Raw genomic sequence first — 11562 nt, 5'->3', positions numbered from 1 at the left:
TTTTTTTTTTTTTTTTGCCGTACGCGGGCCTCTCACTGTTGGGACCTCTCCCGTTGCAGAGCACAGGCTCCGGATGCGCAGGCTCAGCGGCCATGGCTCACGGGCCCAGCCGCTCCGCAGCATGTGGGATCTTCCCAGACCGGGGCACGAACCCGTGTCCCCTGCATCGGCAAGGTGGACTCTCAACCACTGCGCCACCAGGGAAGCCCTGTCAGTCTTTTATTTAGTGTACAGAGACTGCTACTGGTAGAAATAGTGTAAAAAGGAAACTAATTGAAATTGTCCAAAATTGCACATCACAGATTTTTTTAGAATTAAAAAACTGATCAAAGCATCTCATCTTTTTCGTTAATGCTAAAACCCTCAAAACTTTATCTGGAAAAATCAAGGTTCGTGAAACAACAAAACTAACACATGACAACTAACTTACCTAAAAACTGGTAACTTTTTTTTGACTAAAAACTAATGGAGTAATACAGTCTTCATAATATTTAGGCAAAATATGATTTAGCAAAACTGTATTTGGTAGAAATTATAGTTATAAAAGAAAATTCATGTTGGCAAAAGCTATAATCAGGAAAATACTATATATAAAGAAGTGACCGATGAATCAAATCTTTGTAATAACATTTACTTGGAAAATAATCCTGACTGTACAGTATGTACAATAATGCAGCTGGGTTCAAAGTTAATTTCTCAGGCTACTTTCTTAATGAAGATTAATTTTAAAATTAATTAAGTAAAAAAATTAATTTTTTACCATCTTTATTGGAGTATAATTGCTTTACAATGTTGTGTTAGTTTCTGCTGTATAACAAAGTGAATCAGCTATATGCATACATATATCCCCATATCCCCTTCCCTCTTGCATCTCCCTCCCACCCTCACTATCTCACCCCTCTAGGTGGTCACAAAGCACCGAGCTGATCTCCCTGTGCTATGCAGCTGCTTCCCACTAGCTAGCTATTTTTTTTTTTTTTTTTAGCTATCTATTTTACATTTGGTAGTGTGTGTGTCAATGCTACTCTCTCACTTCGTCCCAGCTTACCCTTCCCCCTCCCCGTGTCCTCAAGTCCATTTTCTACGTCTGCATCTTTATTCCTGTCCTGCCCCTAGGTTCATCAGAACCACTTTTATTTTTTAGATTCCATATGTATGTGTTAGCATATAGTATTTATTTTTCTCTTTCTGACTTACTTCAATCTGTATGACAGACTCTCGGTCCATCCACCTCACTACAAATAACTCAATTTCTTTTTATGGCTGAGTAATATTCCATTATATATATGTGCCATATCTTCTTCATCCATTCATCTGTCAGTGGACACTTAGGTTGCTTCCATATCCTGGCTATCGTAAATAGAGCTGCAGTAAATATTCTGATACATGACTCTTTTTGAATTGTGGTTTTCTCAGGATATATGCCCAGTAGTGGGATTGCTGGATTGTATGGTAGTTCTATTTTTAGTTTTTTAAGGAACCTCCATACTGTTCTCCATAGTGGCTGTATCAATTTACATTCCCACCAACAGTGCAAGAGGGTTCCCTTTTCTCCACACCCTCTCCAGCATTTATTGTTTGTAGATTTTTTGATGCTGGCCATTCTGATCGGTGTGAGTTTTGATTTGTAATTTTGATTTGCATTTCTCTAATGAGGTAATTCTGCTTTCATTTAATATTTTTATAATCATGAAGGAAAAATGTGCCTAGAATCAAAATGGCAGTTTTGAAAACTACCTGTTGTTATGGGAATATGATGATGCCCAAGATCAAAAGAGACCCTCCTCTCAACACTTTATAGTTTAGTGGGGAAGGTTTACATTAAATCATTTGTCACATAATTAATTGCTGAGTTAATGCTGAGATAATAACGCAACTTGACGTAGTTTGGCAGTCAGGGAAATTTAAACTATGGAAAGCTGAGTAGAAGTTTATTTAGATCAGTGTGTTGGAGGAAGAGAGGTAGAAGGCCCTTTGGCTGGAAGTAGTGTTTTCTTCAATACCTTTAAGACAAATGCATGATCAGATTTACATTTAAAAATAGATATAGTAAGTATGGAAAATGGCTTTAGGGAGTAGAGGTGGCAAGAGAAGACTTCAACAGAACTGTTTGGAAGACCCAACAATAATCGTACAGTAGTCCAGACCAGAGATGATGACTTGGAAAGAGTAGAGATAATGCAGAAGGCAAACAGTACACAGCTTTGAGAACCATGGAGGGGATAGAATCATCTGGGTTTTGTGGTTGATTGGCTCTGGAACTGAGAAAATGAAGAATGTCGTGGATGATTTCCAATTTTTGGCTTGAATAAGGGTGGTAGTACTTTCACTGAGAAATGGGAAAACTGAAGGAGGAGCAGTTTTTGGAGAGAAGAGAGGTGGACCTGGTGAGTTGGAGATGTTTATCAGACATTCATGTGGATCCAATGGATATACTGGTATACTTACAGATCTAGAATCATGATCTGGGCTAGAGAAAAAATTTTAAGTTAGTACAGGGAAGGTATTGAACCCATGGGAGTAGATGAGCTAATTTTAAGGAGAAGTGGTGCACAGTGAGGGGAGGAGGGCCTAGAACTCAGGAAGAACTCCAATAAACAAAGGTTAGACAAAAAAGTAAGAACTGGCAAAGATGTTTAAGACACAGCAACCAAAGGAGGAGGAAAATTTGAAGTGTGTTAGAAGCTATAAAAATGGAGTTCAGTATTTCAAGGTAGAAGTGGTCAACATTGTCCAATGCTTTTTGAGAACTGTGGTCAGGACTAAAAAGTAACCTGTGGATTTATTGACAAAGAGCTCCTTAGTGGCTTTTAACCAGGCAGCTTTGGGGGAGGATCAGACTGGAAGCCAGATTGGAGAAGTTGAGGAGTGACTGGGAATTTGAAGAAACGGAGGGAGTTAAGTGGGTGTTTGGGTGCTTGAAGTGGAAACATGGGGGCAGGCAGCTTTTTCAGGCAGTATAAGTTCCCTTTTTATGCATGTGTTCTAGTTTATCCCTGAACATAACGCATCACAGAATAACTTTATTTTTCCATGCTGTGGCCTTTTTCTGTGATTTATTGTGGGGAAAGGAGTTTAGCAAGTGGGAAGTCAAGAGTGATCTTTTTAAGAGCTCTTTATTACCCCTAAAATAATGCACTAATTATCCCTCATTGTTTCTCTCATTAAGTTTCTCTTAATGAGAAACTAATTCTCATTAAGAAATAAAAAGAATCAACCTTTGGACCTGTTGCTAAAACATAATCATTTATTGAGTTACAGAATGATGTTTAATAATTTCTAGTGAGTGGGCTTATTTCAACCTGGCACATTTTAATCTGTTAAATGCTACATGTTGCCAAAACATAATAGTTTTCTTTTTTTAGGGGGGAGGGATAGAGAGGAGTGTTTAAATGACGTGGACTTATTTAAAATTCCACAAGTTATGTAAAATTTTATTACAATAGAAGGTATAGTGAATTCCTTATATTAAAGAAGATGTAAATGGATTCTTGATTCTTCCAGCAACAGTCAACACTTTTTAAGTGTTAGCCTTTTACATACTAAAATTTAATAGTGTTTTATATTTTAATTTTGACATAATTTCTTATAATTCAGGTTCTCTTTAATGCCTGTTTTCTACTCATAGACTTCACTGAAATTTTGTAATAAGATAAGAGTTTGGGTTTAGAGTACATTTTGGGCAATCTATAAGTTGTTGGATGAATGAATGTTGAGGGTTTTCAGATCAGATTGAAAATGCAGTTTAAAGAAATGAAACTTATTTTAGGTGCATCCTTTATAGTGTGAAATTAGAGGAGTCAAGCAAAGAAGAGATGTATATATATATAAAAACCACTAATAATGAAATTCAAATTATAATGTTAAGTAAATGCCATTTCTGTCTATTAAATTGGTAAAGATGAATGTTTACACAAAAATCTGTACATAAATGTTCATAGCAGCTTGATTTGTGATAGTTAAGAGCTAGAAACACTTCAACTGTCTGTCAGTATTCCGTACAATAATAAGGAACAAACTTGATACAGGCAGCAACTTGGGATGAATCTCAGAGACATTATGCTGAGTGGGAGAAACCAGCTTGAAAGGTTGTATACTGTATGATTTCCATTTATTCGACATTCTCAAAAAGACAAAACTATATTGGTAGAAAACAGATTAGTAACTGATTAGGGTTAGGGTCTGACTAAAAAGGAATAGCCTGAGGGAGACTTTTGGAGTGATAGAACTCTTCTATATCCTGATTGTAGTAGTGGGTAAATAAATTTATACCTGTGTTAAAATTTGTAAAACTGTACACCAAGAGAAAAAGTCAGTTTTACTGTATGATAATTGTAACAAAAAATAACTACAGTTAGAGAAAAATTGGTAAGGTAATATATTATGCTGATATATAGTAGTGAAGTGGATCCTCTCCGTTGGTGGGAATATCATTGGTAATATCATTATGCAGATATTAAACACCATTTTACTTTTTAATTTAATGATATGGGAAATGTATTCACAATAATATATCAAAAGAGGAGGCTAAAAAACTCTACATCATAATTCCTGGTATATTAGAAGCATGTTTTCCCCCAAAGAAGTATATAAAATTACCCTTTGTTCAAACACCCTCATTATGAGAGGAAAGCCGGAAACTGGGGCCACTGCACTTAAGTCCTTTGCCTGCTTGACTGTTCTGTTCAGGATTATAGCAGCCAGAGTCCTTTCAGGGACTGATAAAAGGTCATTGGGCCAAGCATTCTGAACACAGCTGTTTCAGCTGCATATCAATCATTTGTTTTCTTAGAAAAAAGCTTTGATGGTTCTGAGGATAATTTATTGTTTGGAGAGAGTCAAGATTCACTTTCTAAATCCATGAATACCAATGATGAACATATGCATTAACTGAATTCTAGTAGTGACTGGTTTTTCAGGCTTTCAGGAGATTGGTTTACCTGGCTTGAAGTTGTACAAGTTTTTTTTTTTTTTGTCATATGTTTTCTCTTTGGTAAATACCTTCCAGTGGAATGACTGGTTATAGGAGGTGTATGTTTAACTTTCTAGGAGTCTGCCAAACTGTTTTCCAAAGTGATTGTACTACTTTACATTCCTTCCAGTAGTGTGTGATATTTCTAGGTGCTCAACATCTTTTTTTTTTTTTAAGTTATAATTGACTCTACATCTTTGTTAACACTTAATATAGTCAGTTTAAAAAATTTTAGTCAATTTAGTGAGTGTGTGGTGTTATGTCATGTTTTGAAACAACTTTATTGATTTATAATTCACATACCATATAATTCACCCACATAAAACATATAATTAATAATTTTTAGTAGTATATTCACAGTTATGTGCAACTATCACTACTATTGTAAGGTGTTTTCAACACTTCAAAAAGAAATCCTGGGGACTTCCCTGGTGGCACAGTGGTTAAGAATCCACCTGCCAGGGCTTCCCTGGTGGCGCAGTGGTTGAGAGTCCGCCTGCCGATGCAGGGGACACGGGTTCATGCCCCGGTCCGGGAAGATCCCACATGCCGCGGAGCGGCTGGGCCCGTGAGCCATGGCCGCTGAGCCTGCGCGTCCGGAGCCTGTGCTCCGCAACGGGAGAGGCCACAACAGTGAGAGGCCTGTGTACCGCAAAAAACAAAACCAAAACAAACAAACAAACAAAGAATCCACCTGCTAATGCAGGGGACACGGGTTCGAGCCCTGGTCCAGGAAGATCCCACATGCTGGAGAGCAGCTAAATCCATGCACCACAACTACTGAGCCTGCGCTCTAGAGCCTGTGAGCCACAACTGCTGAGCCCACGAGCCACAACTACTGAAGACCTTGCGCCTAGAGCCTGTGGTCCGTAACAAGAGAAACCACTGCAATGAGAAGCCTGTGCACCATAACGAAGAGTAGCCCCCGCTCGCCGCAACTAGAAAAAGCCTGCGCACAACAAGACCCAACACAGCCATAAATAAACAAACAAACAAATAAATAAATTTATTAAAAAAAAAAAGAAATCCTGTACTCTTTAGCTTTCAACCCGCCCCCACCATGTGCCCCACCCCCACCCCAACTCACCCTCACCTCCCAGCCCTAAGTAACCACTAAACTAAACTACTTTCTGTCTGTATAGATTTACCTGTTCTGGACATTTCATATAAATGGAATCATGTAATGTGTAGTCCTTTGGTGACTGGCTTCTCTCACTTAGCATAATGTTTTCAAGGTTTATACATGTTGTAGCATGTATCGGTATTTTAATCCTTTTAATGGCTGAATAATATTACATTGTAGTGATGTACCACAATTTGTTTATTCATTTGTCAGTTGAATGGATATTTGGGATGTTTCTACCTTTGGGCTATTATGAATAATCCTGGTATAAACATTCATGTACAAGTTTTTTGTGTGGATGTGTTTTTCTCTCTCTTGAGCATATACCTAGGAGTGGAATTGCTGGGTCATATGGTAACTCTAACCTTTTGAAGAACTGCAAATCTGTTTTCTAAAGTGGCGGTACTATTTTACATTCCACCAGCAGTGTGTGAGGATTCCAATTTCTCCGCGTCTGCACCACACTTTTTATTATCTATTTGATACTTATCATCCTAGTGGATGTGAAGTGTATCTTGTAAATTCATTTATTTATTTATTTTTGGCTGCATTGGATCTTTGCTACACACAGGCTTTCTCTAGTTGTGGCGAGTGGGGACTACTGTTCATTGCAGTGCGCGGGCTTCTCGTTGCGGAGCATTGGCTCTAGGCGCGTGAGCTTCAGTAGTTGTGGCACGTGGGCTCAGTAGTTGTGGCTTGCGGGCTCTAGAGTGCAGGCTCAGTAGTTGTGGCACACTGGCTTAGTTGCTCCGTGGCATGTGAGATCTTCCTGGACCAGAGATCAAACCGGTGTCCCCTGCATTGGGAGGTGGATTCTTAACCACTGTGCCACCAGGGAAGTCCCATTAAGTAGGTGGTGTATTTTAAAAGATAAAGTAATCATTTGGTTTTTGTTTTGTAAATTATATTGTTTTGATAGCTTCCTGGGGTCAAGTGTGTATTTGGTAAAAGACATAGTGAATAGCTCTTCAGTGATGGGGGAATGAGATTTCCCTCTCTTCAGCTGGAATAACTTTTATCTAGCCATTGAAAATATAGTGTACAAGTTAGGTGAGAAGTAAGAGCTAGGGCTCGGTATGAGGGTGGTCTGTATTCCTCAAGGAAGTGCTCATGTTTTAACTATAACTGCCAAGGGGAAAAGAGAAAATAAGACAGAAATAAGGGGAGATTTTGTCTAGTGTCAAGTGTACTTTGAATTAATAGATAACTTTTAGTGTTTTTGCTTCAAAACACTAAAAGATATCATTATATAGAATATCATATACATACCTTTCAACCTATTCTGCTGTTATTCTTTGTCTTATTTTATTATGTTTTATCTTTTTTAAGTTGAACTATAATTTACATGCAATAAAATGTATAGCTCTTAAATGATCAGTGATGATTTTTGTTAAATGTATATACACGTGTACCTGTCACTCAGAACAAATTCTTGTATTTATTTTTTTAAAATTTGTATTGGAGTATAGTTGATTTACAATGTTGTGTTAGTTTCAGGTGTACAGCAAAGTGAATCAGTTATACATATACATATATCCACTCTTTTTTAGATTCTTTTCCCATATAGGTCATTACAGAGTATTGAGTAGAGTTCCCTGTGCTATACAGTAAGTGCTTATTAGTTATCTGTCTTATATATAGTAGTGTGTATGTGTTGATCCAATCTCCCAATTTATCCCTCCCCCTCTCCATCCCCGCCTTACCCCTGGTAACGGTTTGTTTTCTACATCTGTAACTCTGTTTCTGTTTTGTAGATAAGTTCATTTGTACCCCTTTTTTAGATTCCACATATAAGTGATATCATATGATATTTGTCTTTCTCTGACTTACTTCACTCAGTATGACAATAGAACAAATTCTTCTCTCCTGCCTCTTTCCAGTCAATTTCCCAATTGTAGAGGCAGCGACCACTTTCTGGTTTCTATCACCATAAATTAGTTTCCCCATTGCTGGAGAATTTTCTGTGTTAGACTGTTTGGATATGTTTTTGTAAGGTGATATTGGAAATGTTTTCAAGAGGAATATAGACTTTTGTAAGAAACTTTTGATTTCCTGATTATATACTACTGAATTCTCAAAATCAGTGGTCCAACCTGATTGCTCCCTAACTAGGAGACAAGAGTATATTAATGAAATTTAGTCTGATTGCTACTTTACTGTTTTACTTTGTTCTTATTTGAAAAAACTACAGGTGTTTCTTTGAGAGAACTCTGTGATCTTATATTACTTTTCCTTGATTTTGTCATGTCACTGTTAATTAAATCAGTTGTTTATTCAGAATGTGATGATAGATCTTTTTCCATGGATGCTGAAATTTTATCTTTAATTAGTAGAGTTTAAAATGTTGCCAGTGATTATTATGTTATTTTATTTCAACATAGTTTGTATGATGATAAGAAATTTACATTCATTGTACTCATGGTAATGTTAACATGTGACATTTGCAATTTCCCAGTTTATAAAATGCTAACGTGCATGAAATAATACTTAATACAATCTAATTCACCTGCGCTTTTATTTGTTGAATGATCTTACTATTTAAATATTAAAGTCGTCTTTAATAATGTGGTTTTTATTTTATTTTTTATTCTAGTTCATTTAGCCCCTAAAGAAATAACAGTGTCTAAGGGACAAGAAGAGGAGCCTGATAGCCTAGTTAAATATTTCAGTGTTGTTTGGTGTAAGCCTTCAAAGAAAAAACACAAAAAGTGGGAAGGCGATGCTATTCTTATTGTAAAAGGAAAGTCATTCACATTAAAGGATTTGGAAGGCAAAGACATTGGAAGAGGTATTGTGATATTACCTGATGTTTATGATTTGGTCTAAAATTAATATATATCTCTGGCTACAAAATTGAAATGTAATTGGGTTTTACAAAGTTGTTCCTTAATTGACTTTCATGTCTAAATTATCTCATAAACATTAAATTATCTCTTAATCGTGAGTCGGACAGTCTTATGTATACTCAGTGAGATGAATCTCATCCCATGGTTTCATTTTCTCCAAAAATAAAATGGCCATCCAGGTATATACAGTTACATTGGCATTTTTGTGAGATTAAGCAGTTTGTCTTGGTGTGTTTTACATCTTTTTTTTTTTTTTTCCAGAATGCTGAGTGATTAAAAGTTAAAAAAATGTTGGTATTAGGAGTGGAATGATATTTAACTTCAATGATACCTAAAAAAATTTGAAAAATAGCAAGGAGATAATGACTAGACATGACCTAGATTAATACATACAAATTGGAGGTTACCATTATTTCCATTATAAAATGTTGCCAGCATGATTTGTACAAGTTAGCCCACAAATTCAGAATACCTAAAACCATTATGGTTGTTTTGCATTGTCTCTTACTGTTCAGTTCTGAGTGTGGCCCATAATTATAAAATCTGTTCTACAAGTTCACTCATTCATTTGAAAACACCATAGTTTATAGCTTTCAGTAACTGTTATGTGCTAAGCAGTATGCTAGGAGTAAGCATTCAAAGATGGATATAGTTTACAGTTTAGTGGGGACAGGGCAATGTAATTAATAATTAGGAAGCACTAAGGTAATTGTTTCAATGAGAATTTTTGCTAAGCACAATACGAGCATATATAGAAGGACCATTTAAGTTGACCTTCGAGGCTAACGGAAAGCTTCATAGGAGTTATTGTTTAAGGTAATATTTGAAGGATGGATAATTTTGTAGGAGATGAGAAAGGGGCAAGGCATATGTACAGTTTCAAAGGCAAAACTACTTCAGTGTTTCAGGAATATAGTATATGAAGGGCAGTGGCAAAGAGGCAAGAGTTGAGGCTGTATGGAATTATCTGCAATAGAATTTTTTATTATAAAAATATTGAACAAATGCTATATATTCACTATTATTCTTAGTGTTTAGAGAAATTTAAAAAGAAAAATTGCAGTACACATTCTACGTTGTTGGTTAGGGTAGATTGAGGCAAAATTTTTGGAGAACTTGTTTATAACTATTTAGTGAAATTATATTCTAAAGCCACGTAGAGAGGTAAAAATTATCAAAATTACTCTGGAACATGTTACCCATAAGGTATAGTATATATGGTTTTGAGTATGTATAGTTTGTAATAAAATGCTCTTTCAGTTGCAAGTAGTGATAAATGCAGATTAGTTTATAAACAGTGGGTTTTTGCTCTGACTACCCAAGTACAATCACCTGTGGTGCTTTTAAAAAATGCCAGTGCTTAGGCCTTGACCTCTGAGGCTCTGATTATTTGGTCTGGATGGTGGGGAGAGGGGCTGGACATCCGTATGTTTTAGATTTCCAGATGATTCTCATATCCAGCAGGAGTTGAATCCACTGGTTTAAACATTAATGGAGGTTTTAATTGGCTTTCACAGTGAAAACATGCAAACATAAGACTTGGTTGCTTAATTATAACATTAATAAATATATCAACCTGGAGTTAATCTTGCAAGTTATTGCCTATAATGCAAGCGGTTTTTCTTTTAAATAAATTGGATATACAGCATTTAAATATTGTTAATGTAGGAATAAACACTCTTAAGAAAACTGAAGGCTGTAATGCTGAAGTTGCTAATAGCTTGTGATAATGTAGTCAGATTCATTTGACTGTCATTACACAATACCCAGAAAAGAACAGGTGTGGGAAACAGAGTTCAAGAGTTTAAAGAAGGTCTTCTGGAGACTTAGAGATGTTTGAGACAGTCATCACTATGGATCAAAGTGAAATGAGAGATCTTGGAATTAGAGACTTCTGAAGATGCCTCAAAATTATGTTTATTCTTATCTCCCATTTTCATGTGATTAATAGGAATTGGATTAATAGTGTTGGATTCTATATGAAGATAAAACTATTCTCTTCCTTAGTGTGGAGAGATCAAGACTGGTGTTGAATTGAGATAGTCTGGGAAATGGAGGGATGGGTCTTTAGCATTGAGGAGCTCCAGCCAAATAACTTCTTCCTATATCAGACCTCTGTCATAAATAATTGAAGAATGTATATTATGTAGTTACCAATTGGCACGGATTATAACGATTAGCCCAGTTTTAATAGGGAATTGTAGCAATTTCCAGCTAGTTTTAAAAGGGTCATGTCATGTTTTCTAAAATGTGATGATCTTTTATTTTTTGTTTTTAGAGACTTTAAAAAGTTTTTGTTGTACACAGTTTTTGCCCCTCCTAGTGGCACAAAAACCATGCATTTAATGTAGACAAGCATAGGAATCTAAAATTCCCTCACTCTATCTGGTTAATGAGTTCATTTTAAACAGACTCTGACTAACTTACTCATATTTATATTGCATCAGCACCTTACACCTGGCAGCACTTAATAAATGTCTGTTGAATTAATAATAACTCAAGTTTGTTATTATAAAATATGCCACTTTTTTTTTTTTTTTTTTTTTTTTTGCGGTACGCGGGCCTCTCACTGTTGTGGCCTCTCCTGTTGCGGAGCACAGGCTCCGGACGCACAGGCTCAG

The 11562-nt window shown here is 36.2% G+C and overlaps 1 protein-coding gene across 8 annotated transcripts in view; it reads left to right on the top strand.

Annotated features, from left to right (window-relative positions):
- RAD54B (RAD54 homolog B) overlaps nt 1–11562 on the top strand; it is a 94991-nt gene that overhangs the window by 49543 nt on the left and 33886 nt on the right. For 5 of the 8 annotated variants that reach the window (XM_060287166.2, XM_060287167.1, XM_030862890.2 and 2 more), the window contains one exon: nt 8689–8883. The exons of 2 other annotated variants lie outside the window; for them this stretch is intronic. In XM_060287166.2, the coding sequence (XP_060143149.1) occupies nt 8689–8883 (195 nt within the window). Of the gene's footprint in view, nt 1–269; nt 390–8688; nt 8884–11562 lie in introns of those variants that run through there. One more of the 8 variants, XM_060287170.2, reaches the window with a different exon arrangement.

This window comes from Globicephala melas, chromosome 17 (assembly GCF_963455315.2).
Source record: "Globicephala melas chromosome 17, mGloMel1.2, whole genome shotgun sequence".
In the NCBI taxonomy this organism is placed as follows: Eukaryota; Metazoa; Chordata; class Mammalia; order Artiodactyla; family Delphinidae; genus Globicephala; species Globicephala melas.
Note: the sequence above shows the minus strand (reverse complement) of the source record. Positions and strands in the feature narration are given on the sequence as shown.